The 17,128-nt window shown below is 32.5% G+C and overlaps 1 protein-coding gene across 1 annotated transcript; it reads right to left on the reverse strand.

The window, feature by feature from the left end:
• Positions 1-11,655: 11,655 nt before the first annotated feature.
• LOC123225361 (calcium-dependent protein kinase 32-like) lies at positions 11,656-16,675 on the reverse strand. The gene is made up of 8 exons (XM_044649295.1): positions 15,690-16,675; positions 14,638-14,761; positions 14,388-14,531; positions 13,784-13,936; positions 13,531-13,646; positions 13,227-13,394; positions 12,351-12,578; positions 11,656-12,117 (listed from the first exon to the last, which is right to left on the reverse strand). The coding sequence occupies exons 1-8, from the start codon at positions 16,194-16,196 to the stop codon at positions 11,962-11,964; spliced, it is 1,596 nt and encodes a 531-aa protein (XP_044505230.1). The 5' UTR covers positions 16,197-16,675; the 3' UTR covers positions 11,656-11,961.
• Positions 16,676-17,128: the final 453 nt, after the last annotated feature.

Consider the following 17,128-nt stretch of genomic DNA (forward strand, 5'->3'; position numbering starts at 1 on the left):
TGTACTGTGAAAAATAGAACAAGCATTCCAGAATGGAGCCAATACTTCAAAAACAAAAGAAAGAAAGGAAAAAATTGAAAAGTAAAATGGATTTCAGATTCAGAATTCTTTGAAGTAAGGATATAAAACAAAAAGAACAATCCACTTCATACCTTATATTAAAGCCTAGCTACTAGGGTGATAAAAAAAGATCATTTAGTAAGGTTTAATTAAAAAAAATGAAGGGTTGGCATTTAACTGGAAAAAAAAAAGTCACCACTAGTTAAAAAGCAAAGGTTTTAAAAAAGGTTCGCGTGACACCAACCTTTGGCGTTGACACACCAAACTTTTGTAAATAAAAAGGGTTAGCAACCTTTTATAACGCCAACCTTTTATAAAAAGGGTTTCATTTTAAACGCCAACCTTTTTTTAAACTTTTTTTTTAAAAAGTCTCAAGTGCTATGAATTTAAAAAAAAAAAATTTTAAAGTCTCAACGCCAACCCTTTTTTATTTTTTTTTTTTAAGTCTAAAGTGCTATGAATTTTAATAAATTTTTTTTTTTAAAGTCTCAAGTGTTATGAATTTTTTTTTTTAAATCTCAAGTGCTTTAAGATAGAATAATGCATTGACATGAATATGAATAATACATCAAGATGGAATAATGTATTTTCATGTTTTCAGCAAGTATAATGAATATATATGAATAAGAGATGCATCAATATGAAATATTATAATGAATATATATGAATAATTCACTAATATGAATAGTATATTTGCTTTAATAATTCACTGACAACTAGAGAATAATATATTCCTCATGCTCTTGTTTGCGCCTTCTTACCTTTCACGTGGAAGTTTTGCTTGCGTCTATATATATATATGCAAGTTTTGGCAAATATTTTTTAACCAAAGTGTTTGGTTGTTTGCTTCCATATTTTCTCTAAAAGTATTTGCTTCAGCATAGATCATTGGATTTTTTTCTCGATTAAGAAGAAAATTCAACAAACAGTTTTATCGATCATCGATACTATCAACGTAATGACAAGAAGACAGGTTATGTTTTGTTATATCAAATGAAAGTAAAAATATATCATATCAAATTTAAATTTTAATCCAAATTCAATTTACATTGAATTTTAATTTAGTCCGAATTCAAATTAATTTAATTTGAAATTTGGTCCTAATTTAAATTAATTTGAAATTGAAATTAAAATTAATAATGAAATTGTTTAAATTAATTTGGAAATTAGAATTCAAATTAATTTGAAATTGGGTGAGTGGCGTACCATGGTTGGCGGAAACGCCAAGACAAAATATTTCACTAAAATTATTATGGAAGCAAACTAAATTTTCACAAGAAATAAAGATGATGAGAAAAAGAATAATACATGACAAGAGAAAAAGAAATATTCAAAAGTTAGAGTGAAAGCACCACATGTATTTTATTATTTGTAGTTCAGTAGATTTTATTATGAGAAATTGAAATTTTATTATTATTTGTTGGTGATTCAAATTTAAAATGTAATTTAAATAACATTTAAAACTCAAAAATGATAATCTTACATCAAATATTATGAATACTCAAATTTTTTTCTCTTTTTATAAAAAATGACGTCATACATATTAATTTACTGATAATCTAATTTTTTTTATTCTAATGTTACATTAGCTTATGCTAATTATGTTAATTTAATAATGATAATTCAGTTTGTTTGATTAAAATAATTGTCTTTCATTAATCTTTCATTAATGTAATTTAACGAATTAATATATATTTTCAAACATTTGTAATCAACTACCAATAAAGGGTGTACAGATTTCATAATACATATAGATTTTGAGTGTACATGTCGCTTTAGATAAAGATGGATATTGTGACTATAATTAGAAATAAATTAACATTTCCTTAGAGAGCTATTTTTTGAATAATCCATTTTGGACACTTATTAGATTTGGCAGAGCCACGATTTAGTGTTGTATTTATTCAATCGATGTTATTTCGTATGATCAATCACAAGAACCCAAACAAAGAAATGTGGTTTAAAATAAATGGTGTTAAATTCTGATTCAACCCTGTTGAGTTTGAACTAGTCGCTGGTCTGATTTTTAGGGAGGATATGGACGTGTCCAATTACGTTGATTACACAAAAACGCCTCAATTGAAAAAGGAATACCCCTCAAATATTCACATGTTGTTATCCCATAGGGAGATCGAGCAAGCATTCGACAATGAAATTTGGGGAGACAATGATGACGATGTAGTGAAGTTCGCAGTCTTGTATTATGCGTTTACAGGATTATTAGAGGCGGACAATAGAACCAAAATATCTGATCATTTTTTACATTTAGTGGACAATTTAGATGCATTTAATCAATACTTATAAGGGACACTGATATGAAATAAAACGGTTGACTCAATGCAAAAAAGTATCCATAACAAATATCAGTATTGTGTTTAATATTACCTGTCGTACATAAGTTCGCTCCCACTTTTCAGTTATAGTATTTTGGGATACTCGATTGTTTTTCAAGTAAGTATTATATAATAAATAAAATTTACATTTATACCGACTATTGTAAATACTAACCATAAATGTTGTACATTGTGTAATATTAGATTTATGAGACGATTCAAAATCTATCGCCTTATATCTATCTGGAAACAAATGATCGAGTCTCCCATATCTTAAAATATAAAACAATTGTACTACCTACATGGGATGACATATTGATACTTTGGGACGCTCCTCCGGTAAGTTGCTTATTTATATTTTATTATTCCATTTTGTATTTCATTAATTTTTATAAATTTTCTTTATGTTCTAGAAGGAGATTGCAACTGTATTATATTCGATTGAGATTGAGGGTTACTTTGAGTGGTATATTCGAGCTTTGGAGTTTATAGGAGACTAGGCACCATCGACATCATCTGATGACGAGTTGTAGATTCAGACGATGATAATGACATCCAATCGAATCATCCTATTGCCTTTCAAATAGCGCTCAGAGGGTCTTCACAGTCGTCCACCGCTTCCATACGAATATCTTATCACAAGGTGTCAGACCCGTTATTCCTTGGACATCTCTTATTAGACAAACATCCCCTCCATAGGTGTCATCCTCTCGCACTGCACACTCCCGAGAGTTACATAGGGCCTCAGATAATGTACATGTTTCCTCACCACGGATGTCTACTTCTTAAGCCTTTCATCCTCGAGAGCACCAGATGGACAAGCTTGCAAGACACTCAATCCACCGGATGTCGTACAATGATGTATCATACGACCATCTTCAACAGATTTTAATGGAATATAGAAAAGACATCAGCGTTCAGATGCAACAACAATTGGACCAGCAAGCTACAATGATATGCGCGAAGTAGAAGTGGTAGTCATCAGTGTTTCATGAGGAGATGCAATCGCATTGGCAGCAACAAACATCGATGTTTCATAAGGAGATACAAGACCAATGGTAACAAACATCAATGCTTCAGGGGAGATGTAGGAACTCCAGACATCATTAAATAATCGAATTGCACAACTTGAGGATGCTTATATTTAGGTATCAAGATCAGTACAGGTTATTATCCACCATACTTAATTTTTATTTCAATTAGTTGTGTTATAAAATAATGATAAGAATCAATTTTTGAACTTTTTCTAGTTGGACGACTCATTAGATGATGATGTTCAACAATAAGTACAGGACCAACCAACAACTGTTCAGAAGCCGACGATAACTAAAAAAATATTAGCATTCGGATGTGTGCTATGAAAAGGGAAACAGTTGGTAAGTCAATTCACAAATCCAACAAAGGCGAAAAAGAACATACAGCCCATACCTGAAAATCGTCTTTTAGAGCCGTGATTGGCTAAGGCTACTCAGAGTTCTTATTATGATATCGTCGAGCGTTAGATAATGACACTCGACGTGTCTTCCTCGAGGGACCAATTGGAATGACCGCCTATATGCACAAACTATGGTGGACCCAAATTGTAACACCGAGGCAATGGTTGAAAAACACGGTATATACCCTTTCTTTGTATTTGTTCGTATTAGTTATCACTTTTAACTTATGATGTAATTTATCTGTGTACACAATGTATTGAAACTTTCATAGGATACTTCATAAATTTTTTTCATATGGTAACTAGGTGATTGTTTCGACCTAGTTCGTTGGACTTCTCCCACAATGCTACGATGAGTTTAAATAGTTGGGTGCAAGTATAGAGTGACCCACATTTTTTCTAGATCAAATCAATGGCATCTTACGTCAACAGTCAACTGAATTTTTTCGACCGTGAAATAATGTTGACAATGTGGTGTACAATTGTAAGTTGTTTACGATGTATTTGATTATTAGTACTTATTTTTCTTCATTGGTTGATAGATATTATTTTCCTCAACATCGATAACCAATATTGGGTATGTGAAGTATTGGATATCAACGATTGGAAGTTGTATGTATATGACTCTGCCCAATATACCACTAGTTTATAAAGGGTGAAGAAGTTAATGATTTCATATAGGACACTGACACACCTAATGAAAGCGAGTAATTTCTATACATCAAAGGGAATTTAACCGTTAGATACTCCACCAACATTACAATACAAGTATGTTCGTGATGTGCCAAAACAAGATGTAGGAAGCGGAGACTGTGACACTTTTTTACTTATGTTTATGGAATACCTTCCCGAGATCGATCATTTAATTTCACATTGAAACATTCCATGAGGTTAAGAAAGCACGTCGCTACAACCATATTCCAAGGAAGGGCCCTCAGTAAGTATTTAGTGTTTATGGGGTTTATTTATATGTTAGCAGAGTTTACTTAATTTCTTGTATTTATTAAATTCAATTGGATTATGAAAATGCAGATTTTGAGAAATTCGATTAAGGCGTGGGTGGGTGGGCATGCATATGAATTAGATGTCATTTTATTATTATTTGAATGATGTATTTTATTATTGTTTTATTAATGTATAATATAGGCAAAAAATCAAATATATACATAAAATGATAAACCAACAAATAAATATTGTGGTAATTCTATTCTATTATTTTGATCCATTAACATTGTGTATATGTAAGAGTCTGAACATAAAAAATCAATACATTAAAATTTGTACAAAACCCAACAGATAAATTATATAAAATTAAATATTGCAATATACAATATCAGACGCAATCAGAATATTAACTGTGATAACCTATTCGACCATATAGGTTGCACCGTGACTATGACGACCTCGGTTTCGTGAGTTACTTGGGGTGCGGGACGAGCCAACCACGAGAACTAAAGCTAGACTCTGACATTTCAAGCGAGTATGGCTAGGTTGATGACATTGGCTGCAGTTTTGTTATCAAACTTCCTCTCCTTATGAAGGTCTTCTTGCATGATTGGAAAGACGATCGGACTTTCATTGCTCCATCACTAGAGGATAAGTTGCAGACATATTTGATGGTGCCCCAGCTAATTGATCCTTTAGTGGATTAATATCTTCTTCGTATACCCTATGTAAATATTCAGTAAAGTAATATATACTGACCCAGCCTACACAGTCCGACAGGTTATTATACTTTGCTATAGTTGCAGCGTGTGCACACAAAATTTGGAAAAGTTGAAATTTTCTACAATCATACGTTCGATATAGAAGATTCATGATGAACACTTGTTGTCGTGAATCATGAACTTTGTATTGTTATATGTTGATTGGTTTAACAACCATGTTAGCAGATTTGAACACATATCGAGCAAGCTTGTCCTTAACGCATGGTGTTAATGGGTGAGATCTCTCATATACAAAAAACAACTAAAATAAATGCGATGAAAAAACAAAAACATCATTAAAATTTTATTTATACGAATCAGTCATGCTTCGCCTATTGAAAAACCAATATTGCATTGTGTTTCGAAGAAACTCAATCAATATGGTGATAGATAAAGTGCGAGCAGTTCGTGTCAAAGCATTAAAGGACTCAGCAATAGTGATCATCATAATATTGTACCGTTATCCTCCAAAGTGGGCACACGCCCATCTTTCATACTCAATGTCGATCAAATAGGTTGTTGTAGCGAGATTTACTCTTGCAATTCTACTCATAGCAGCTTGAAAGTTCGTGAGACGATATGCGTTAGCAGCGTTTCAAAATAATCCTTCAATATGTTTAGTTTTTTTAAATTACGAACACATGTTACTTTTTATGTGGTAATTACAAAACCCATGATGAGCATGAGACATTACGTTCGTGACCCTCGTAATTATTGAATGATGACGATCAAAAATAATAGTTAAATCTGCCAAATCACTAATGCATATGCTAAGGTATGTCAAAAATGGCATTTATGTATCTATTCCCTCCTTGTGCCCAATACCGAATGTGAGTGGATAAATTTGATTATCACCACCTTTCGCAATAACAATAAAAAGAGACCCAAGATACTTTTCCTTTAAGTGTGAAACATTAATACATATCACTGAACAACAGAATTGTTGGAACTCTCTTATAGAACACCCCATACACATAAAAAAACTTAAACTTATTTTCGAATCGATATTAATACGTGTCACAGTTATTGAGTTCTTAAACTCCAAATTATGACAATACTCACTTAATAGACCGAAAGACTCTTCCAAAGATCCTCGCAATACATTTATTGCATATGTTTTGGCACGTCATACTTGCATGTAGGATATATCAATTTTGTACCTATCTGTCATGTTGAATAATTTCCTTTGGTCTATAAATACGATTAACCATAAATATTGACTTAAGTATGCTCTCTAACGATTCTTCACCAGTTTGTCTATGGTACGACAATATTTAATCCTGCGGACAAGTGTGGGTCTCATCCATACATCGTAAGACCCAATAGTCTCTATCTTGCGCTCTTGTTGCTCGTGCCTTCCATTTACATTGTAGGTGTACGCACTTAAGCTCATACTGTATGTTATCCAAGTGACCAACCTTCCATTGAATTTCTATCTCTAAGACATATGTTCGAAATCTCTCAATTATACCTTGGAGTTATAAAAACCCATCACTTGTAAATGGTTACCCCTTTGTGTTCCCGATTACTAATTCCTGCATTCTCAATATCAACAGTAGGCTCAAAAACCTATTGAAATGGATTTGGATTATGGATGTGACTTTGATATGCTCCAATATTCATAAAGCCATGACGTCTTATATTACATTCAGCCCCCTCGTTACAAACATGACTTTGATTTCTACCAACGTCTTAGCTCGAAGCACCGTATATGCCCTCATCAAACCCTGAGAATTCTTTGTCGTCATCATCATCATCCTCCGCCTCCCCATTACCTTCTACTTCATAATCCTCATCTATGTCGTCCTCATTATCATCATCAACACCATAATTCCCACGAAACTCTTGAAAACTTTGTGGATATGCCCACTCATCTATCGGATGATTTTTCTTTTCTTCCTCATGAAGATCTTCCCTTTGTTGATTATCCCTTCCGTCAATTTGACTCTCGGTAACAAAAAGTTTTGTGTATCATTGTGAACTTCTTGCTACAATCGTCAAAAACTCCACATCATCATCGTCTACAATCTCCATCAGACCGACATCACCTAGTGTGAATACGCACACATTTGACTGACTTCGATCAAGTAGACGATAATTGATTCTTACAATGAATCATTCAAAATCAATATTTGTGTCATTACACATCCTTCTCTCATTCCCACCAATATATTTTGTCACATTACCATCACCTTCAACTCATTGGCATCTATAGCGAATATTAAATACAACTTTTCCATCCTGACTAAAAATAAACCTAAAAAACATAAAAACTCCAAATTACACTACTTTACAATTTTTTCAAATTAAGCCTCAAATGTAATACCAATGCAACTAAGCTTTATACATACGTATTTATAACACATTAAACTATCATATCATCAAGTGATGTACAAAAATTGATCAAGGTAAGACAATAAAAAACAAAAGAAAATGACAGTGGCAATTTTATAATTTTTTACGTAACTCTCTTCTGAGACTTGTAAAACAATACATACACAAGCACCAGATTGGAATAAACAAGCATAAAAAATAAAGGAATTGAGTGTAATGGAAGAAAACAAAAAAAAATAAATAAATTCGTTGGGGCCTAGGGAGTTAGCGTTAACACCGAGGGTTGGCGTTAACACCAATCTGCTCTTCGTCTGAAATTTTTTCTGGCTTGTATTTTGGTATTTTATAACTATTACTACAACATTAAAAAATATTATAACAATTTTAAACAATAGAAACAACATTAAATTTTACATGAAATTATGAACATGAATCTACCATATTTATTTTATTTTCAATTGTTCATAAAAAAACACATAACATACGAGCTTAAGTCAAGACTGACCTGAATGTGGATGATTTTGCTATGAAGTCTTTGCAACAGATGTTAATTCTCTTAATAAATTTAGCAATTTTCGTCTCTTCCTCCCTTGTGTCCAAGTTAAATCTTTTATAATAGTTTTCTCACAGATTTAATTGTTCAATCATGTGTCTTCTTTCATTTATAATTTATTTTTTTTCATACTATAAGAATTTCTTCCTCACTTGAAAACTGAGGAAGAAGAGAGAAAAAGAGAGAATCTTTGCATAGATCATTTCAAAAGAGGTATTTTAGGAAAATAGATTACTGTTGTGATATATTTGTATAAGTTTTGAAATGAGTGATATATACATATATATATACACAGATTAAAATAAGGATAAAAATTTTAATTTCCCAAGAATATATATATATATATATATATATATATATATTATAACTACAAGAGTACATTATGGTAAAATTCAGTCAACCATACCTAATTTTTATAACGAGATGATGCTCAGCATTACCTATCTCTCTTGTTAAACGGTGTGCAAAGAAGCTCACTTGTGAAAGCCTATAAAAAATGTTGAGTAGAGGCATTATAATTATTCCAATTAAACATAAGGAAATTAGATAAAATGATCGAAGTTCAGAGACTTAAACAAAATTGACTTACCTTTTTAGTGTTAAACTGAGATATGACCAAAACTCCTAATTTAATATCATATTCACCTTTCACCTTTTATATATGAACATAATATTGTATCAACAAAAAAGACATTACATTCACATCCTTTAAGTTTTGAAATTTACTTTTTCACCTTCTCACCATATAGGGGTTATTTAACAATTATAACTATGCGAGGGAAACTAATATTTACCATGTATGGTGTAAATTGATACTTTATTATGTGAGAGTAAACAGATATTTTTCAAACTCCTTAACAATTTTTTTAAAGTATATTTTGTACTTTCAGTTATAATACTTGTTTTATTCGAATAATATTTGTTTTATTAAAAGAAATGAACTAAGAATTTTTAAAATTACACACCAAAAAACATAAATTAAAAAATATTAATTTGCCTCCAAAATAAAAATTATTAGAAAGTCCACAAATTAGAAAATATCAAGGAACCCTTAAAATTGAAAAATATCATGACCTCCCTCAAATTAGAAAATATAAAAACCCTTAAAACTGAAAAATATTAGAGCTTATTATGCGGATTACACGTATCGAATAAACATGGGGGGTTTCGGAAAAATAACCAAATACCCCCATCATACATACCCTAACCCCCCGCATACTTAAAAGTTATCCTAAACGCCCATCATGCGTGACCCATGTAGTTTGAAAAATAACAAATGCACCCCATCTTCAACCCAAACATAATATATGTTTGCAAGACGGCACCAAAAGTAACATTGTTTCAACAAATTGGGACTTTGAAACATATTTTGGTAAAACCTCTTTTCAATAGGGCAACAACCTTGTCAAGTAGATTTAGTTTACTGGGATTCATACAGAGTGTGTAAAAAACATTAACACATATGCATGTAACCAATTAAAAACATGTAATTTCAACCCATGCTTGATTCTCCCCAAATCTTTAGCACTTCTCTATCACTGCATATTACATACAGTTGAAGAAACAACTTTTACAAATTCAAATTAGAAATCTAATAGTTTATCATCTTTAATTATTTCCCATATTACAGAAAATAAACTTAATTCAATACCAAAATTTCTTTTGTTGTTGTTATAAGAAAGTTTTTTTTCCAGTAAACTTTTTAGGGTTGCTAGACAAAAAATTAATAGCAACCATTGTATTCATTCGAGGTTCGTAAAATTAATTTTCTTAAAGTTTAATAGGCAAAACTTATAAAGAAATAATAAATTCAATAAATAAATACTAAATAACAACAAAATAATTTCTCGTGAATACTTACCAAAACAATAGAAAAAGGGTAAAATAATTTTTAATAGAAAATAGTTAAAAAAGCTAAAAGAGGAGTTTAAGTTGTTGTGAAATTCATCCTTGAGGAAAGAAAATAATGGGATTTTATTTTTCTTAAAGAATAGGTCTCCTTTTTCCTATTCCAATTAAATTAAATATTTTTCAATATTTCTAAATCCAGAATTTGGGTCCGGGCTTTCGGCCTCATATTTTTTTGTTTGAGTCAGGTTTATCAAAATTTTCAAACAACGAGCCTATTTTAAACTCATTTTATCACTTTAAAAATTTATAAACAATACTTTTACAGTCTACTATAAGTTTCCCTTACTCATAATAAATTTTTGGGCAGTATTGGGCCTTGGGTTTCAACATACCCAAAACCCAAAATCCGAATTCTATTTGATTTGAAACTAAATTTTTCGGACTGAATACTCAAGCCTCAAGCTTACCCATCCAATTGACAAACCTACTTGTGATTAATCTTTCTCGGGAACTTAGTGGTATTGTTTATTTCTACTATTCGCTTGTACAAAGCAACTGTTCAATAGAATGCTTTTCCGACAAATTTTCTTAATGGTTGCAAATGTTTTGGTAACGAAATATAATATTAACTATATTTGAATTCAAATTGAATCAAATATGAATATGATTTGATTTGTACTCAACTCAAATCCATAATAATCAATTCGAGCTTGAACTTATCTAAGTTGGCTATAGATATCATCAAGGAGTCACATATGAGATGAATAATGGTATTAACGGATGAATGTTATCACCTAGATAAACAAAATTATTAAAAGGGGATTCAAACTAAACTTGAGTCCAACTATTGAGCTAAAGGTTGAAAGTCTAATTTGGATTAAGTACGAATCGAATTGAGTTTGTACATGACTTTCTCACCGTGTACACTTGAAACAAATATTATTCAGTCTTTGGATACCTCGATGACTTTAGTCAAATAATTATAGGATTGGAAAGTGTTTTATCAAACTTGAAGATAAAGATCAAACCTGGAAAGTCCTTTTAATGCTCTTTGCCTTATTTTATGAAGGATGTCAAAGCTTCCTTATACTCACAAGAGTGAAGGAAAGATCTTTTCCAAGGCAAAGGGATATAAAGAAAAGGAGCCTAGAGACAAAGCACCCAGAGGTCGATCCAAATCAAAGATCAAATTTCTTAAAACTGAACACCATTATTGCCATAAAAAGGGCCTATCTATGGTTTTAAGTGTGTTTTTATACCCTCTCGATGTGGTGTCAGTGAAGTGACTTTAAACTGAAACCTGAGGTGAGATGTTAGGGTAAAAGTCCTTTTTCAAAATAATCTCATTTGATAAAAATGGCAGACATTGTTTCACAGAAGAACTAAAAAGGCAGATGATGACTTTGATAAAATGAAGAATGTCAATTGGACAGTATTTACAACCTCTACAACCTTTACTCATTCCTTTTGCTCTCACAACAAACAAAATAAACATATTCAGAAATTCAGAACGACGTCAACATCCTCGACCTCGAACCCTAATTAATCCCAAACAAATATATATATATATATATATATATATATATATATATATATATATATATAAGAAGAAGAAAAAGGAAATGAATTCCAAAGATCAACTCTAAAATTCAATACCCCACTTAATAAATTTTAATCCTTATTGAATCATCATCTACCCTCATTGTTCAACTGCAATGATCCATCCCTCATCAGTTTCAAACTCAGACTATTGAACCGCTCTCGGGAATACTGCCTTGATGCTTTCCTCCAATCTGTACCAGCCTTCATCATCACTGCAAACTCATTGTAACTTATCCGCCCATCCTATAATGTCATCCAACAGAATTTAGACTGGAAATAAAGGTGCCAAAAGATTGTATTGTTACACAGAAATTGTGAGATTAATTGACTTGGAACAATTTTTATATTTAGAACGTCAAGAAACGCTTATCAATTTACTCAGCCATTACAACACAAGTATTCCCCATTTAAAATTGTAGATGAAAATAAAGATAAGGAAGAAAATAACCAACAATGAAGACAGTAAAACGACTAACCTTATCTGTGTCAACATCATGCATAATGGCATTAATAACTTCTTCGCTGGTGTCAACTTCATCAGCTAAGGCTTCTCTTAGTTCCTCGATCTCTATATGCCCACTTTGGTTTTGATCAAAGAATGCAAAGGTTTTCCGGAGATGCTCATCATTACCCATATTTCTTAGGTGAACAGAAATGGCCACATACTCACCATAGTCAAGATATCCATCCTTGTCTACATCACCCTGTAGAAAAGAACTTTCAATTACCTTGTCCACTAGTTGAAGAAAATTTTACAAGATTACCATCTCACTAGAATATCGAAACTCAGATAAGGCAAACAGCAATTTTCTGGGGAGTTAAGGGGATATGGATTGGATTGGCAATATTGACAATGATTGTTGAAACAAGAACATTCTGACACTTTTTTACTATAGTCTATAAACATCACCAATTCCTTGACTTGGGGTTTTTGGCCACCGAAAAGTTTGTACTATCTTTCTTCCAAAAGGGAGAACAGCTCAAGAAAAGTACTTACCATCAAAGAGCAAGTTTTCTAACTTCAGTAGAAGACAAGAAAATTGATTACAATCTTGCAGCCTGAAATGAATTTGGGTTTTGATGGAGCTGAAATCGCATTTGACTTTCTCTGATAAGAGCTCCCAGAACTAATTAATTATTACAATTTTTTTTGGACAGAATGAATATAGCGCAATGAGAACAGTAACTAGAGTCCATTTTCCATTAAACTTGGTGTTTGAAAGTGTCATTTAAACAGCTAAAAATAGTAAATGACATTATTATGGACATCATCATTCTGCACCATCAAGATAAAAGAGACTTCATGCTCAAGATCAAAGCCAACACAAGACCAGGTTCTGGATAATACTTACAGCATCCATTAGAATTTGAAGATCTGCATCAAGGATCTGATTGCCAAGCTTGTGCAACCCAACTCTGAGCTCTTCAATGTTTATCTTGCCCCTATTTGATGTATCCATCAGTTGGAATCCCTCCTTTATGCCAGCAACTTCCTCCAAGGATAAAATCTCAGCAATTACCTGTTATTTGAATTTCATAGACTCAGTAAATGATGCTTTGATGGTATGTTAATGAACATCATACAACCAGAATAAAGAGGTCCTGTCCAAATGACAATGAACTTAATTTTTGATAGAAAGTCCTTTAAGACATTACCCTAAGAGCTCTTTTCTTGAGTTTGTTCATTACTGAGAACTGCTTGAGCCTTGCTCTGACAGTTTCACCTAATGAAACATTTGGAGCCTTCTTTGCGTTTTGCAACCAAGGATGTTCTGCATTTAAGGAGAAGGCAGGCATAAGCATTTAGTTCTAGTCATATCTCAATTTAAAATGTCTGCAAACAGCAGTGAAAATGCATAGCATAGAGCCATAAACATAAAGCACAGTATTCAATAAATATGAATGTTACCCAGCACTTGTTGGGCAGTAAGCCGTTTCCTCGGATCAGGGTCAAGCATCTTCCGGACAAGGTCTTTAGCATTATCAGAAACTTTTGGCCAAGGATCCCTCTTAAAATCTATAACAGACCGAATAATTGCCTGTGCAACACCCTGCTCAGTTTCTGTGTAAGAAGATAATAGATTTCAGACAAGACAGAGAACAAAGCACTTGAGAAACTGCTAAACACAGATATAAAATAAATTCAACAAAGACATCTCTTCAGTGGAGATTTTGGATGATTTAAGTTTGCAAGCATACAAATCAAAGTTCTGGAGAATACAACCACCAGACAAATACAAATTACAAGAGTTTACAGATAATACAGTAACCAGTTAAAAGATATAGCAATTTCAATTGATTGACAAACTTTTAAATGAAAACAGACAAACAAGAAATTTCTATTTGATAATACTTAATTGTCCAACTGATATCACTTTTTTTAAATATAAACCTTGTATACAAGAGTTTACAGATAACACAGCAACCGATTAGCTGATATGATCTTTATGGTTATTTGGAATTGTGCTTAGATAGTCAAAGCAGTACTTTTTAACCATACAGAGAAAACTTACCTGCCCAAAAAGGAGGAACACCACAAAGTAAGATGTATAGGATGACACCAGCACTCCAGACATCTACTTCTGGGCCATAATTCCTTTTAAGCACCTCAGGAGCCATGTAGTAAGGGCTGCCAACTATCTCAGTAAATATTTCACCTGCATATCAGAAATTAAAGATTGTCAGCAAACAGAACAAGATGACAACCACTGACAAACCCTGAGACTGAAAGCAATCACTTGCAAAACCTTCATGTGACATTACCAGGTCTAAAAAAAACTGAGAGTCCAAAATCAATAGCCTTCAGAGGTGATGTTTCCTTCTTGTCTGCAAATAAAAAGTTCTCTGGTTTGAGATCCCGGTGCATTACACCGTGCTTGTGGCACATCTGCAACATAACAGTACAACCCATTAAGAAAAACAAACTGCAACAAAAACAAACAGAGATGACAAACACAAAATAAAAAAGTAAGTAGTCAATGAGAAGGTTATATCGAAATGCCCAAACAATCTATGGACCTTTGGGGAAAAAAAGGGAAACCAAAAATATTAGCAGATTAATGCTGAGTAATAGTGTACGCTAATTTAGAACCTCTAATTTTTGGGTATGCAGCCATTGCTTTAATGTCTGAATGATGTAAAATGAATTAAAGCATCTAAGAAAAGCAATATCCCAAAAGACGGCATACTCAACATGGATAAAAGAAGCAATTCAATTGAGTGAAGATAATACCAATCATCACATCCTGAAAACTATTAGCAACTGTTTTCCAACCAAGACTATTTTGATAATTGATGCAATAAGTATCTTCACCATTACAAACTAAAAAATAAATAGAGTATTCAGGATGACAAACAACACAAAAAATCCAACGTGATTACTGAAATCCAAATACAAAAAGATTATTGGAAAATATATAGTGCTTATGAAACCAAATTAGGGCTCAACAATTGGAAATCAATAATACAGCGAAAAAAATTTAATGTTCACTCAAATCAAGCATAACAGGTCAATTCTAATATAACGAAAGTAAAATCTCCAATCCACCGTATCTAGATATACCAGTTGACGCAAGTTCAAAACTAAATCCCAAACTAAAAACACCACATAGACGATCATCAAACCAGTTAACTCCATTACATACAAAATTTCGAATTTCATTATAATATAATCAACTCCTTTTGTCAGATTTGCACAACAAGCGTGTCCAAGCTTTCAATTCAACTTGAAAATTAGATCTACCTGTTCCCCATATAGAAACAACATCTAGTAAAACTCTCAACACCAGATCAGAGTAAAAGCAACAAAAACTGACCTGAACAACTTCCACAATAGTCTTTGTGACCACAGCCGCAGCCCTCTCTGTATAATGACCTCTGGCCACAATCCTATCAAACAATTCGCCTCCCTCACAAAGCTCCATCACCAAATGAACAGCATTATCATCCTCATAAGTATCTTTTAAGCTAACAATATTTGGATGCTTTGGCAATTGCCTCATAATCTCAACTTCTCTCCTCACGTCCTCTATATCAATAGCAGTCCTTAACTTCTTCTTAGAAATGCTTTTGCATGCATATGTCTCACCACTTTCTTTGTCCGTACACAAGTATGTCACACCGAATTCACCACGCCCCAGTTCCCGTCCCAGCTCGTACCTCTGCTCAATTTCCCGTCCCGTTGGCTCCTTCAAAACAGAGAGTTTATGGCCACCGTTCTGATAGTTCGCCCCATAATCAATTGAAAACGGGTTTGGTTTCTTCTTGTGTTTCTTCCGGTTCTCTTCATGGTCAGTTTTCGGGGTTGTGCAGCAATTACCCATAACGTTGAATCAACAAAAAGCTAAAATGGGTCTCAAAATTAACGAACAAAACCAATAAAATCAAAATCTTATCTTTCTAAACAAAACACGAAAAAACTATCTTTAAAATCAAACAGAAGAGAAAAATAAAAACCTCAGGATCTAGTTCCAAATTTAAGAATTTGATTCAAACCCAGATGAAGAGACAACCTATTTTGTTAATAAAAAGCAAAAGTTTCAAATTACGATGAAGATTTAAAATTTCCCCAAAAAATAAAAGCAATCCCAGAAAGTGAGAGAAAACAAAAAGATATGGAGAAAATGGGAGGAGAAACAAAGGAAATATATGGAAAAGAAATGAGGGGAATGAGAATGAGAGGCAGAATTTAGCGTGTAAAGATTATAGAAGAAGAAGAAGAAGAAGGACCACAGAGAGAGAGTCAAACATCTTTCCCAGAGACTTCCCTCCCAACCCCTCCCTTTCTCTGTGAAATTTTGTTTTGTTTTGTTTAATCTGGGTTGAATAACAAAAGAGAAAGCTGGGAGAGGCGCTTGTTTTGTTGTATTCCAAAAATAAGCGAAGCAGAAATCAAAAGTGTATTTGTTTTGAGAAAGTTGCAGTTGGCTACAGCTGCTGACCCAAAAATATTGTTCTATCTATTTGGTAATTAAGCTCCATTTACTTACCTTGATCAATCTTATTGTAATGACAATTATACCCTCTTAACAACATTCATTTTTCAAATTTATTCAAATCAATGGTGGGGTTAATTTATAAATTTATGATTATGCATAAACATGACTCATGAAAAAGGAAAATAGAAATTAATAATATGTATTAAAAGCAAAATATTGGTAACTCCATATGTAGAAAACTTGGCATATAATAATAATAATAATAATAATAATAATAATAATAATATAGTCTTCCAATTATCTTCCAACATAGAGAG

Source organism: Mangifera indica, chromosome 9, assembly GCF_011075055.1.
Source record: "Mangifera indica cultivar Alphonso chromosome 9, CATAS_Mindica_2.1, whole genome shotgun sequence".
In the NCBI taxonomy this organism is placed as follows: domain Eukaryota; kingdom Viridiplantae; phylum Streptophyta; class Magnoliopsida; order Sapindales; family Anacardiaceae; genus Mangifera; species Mangifera indica.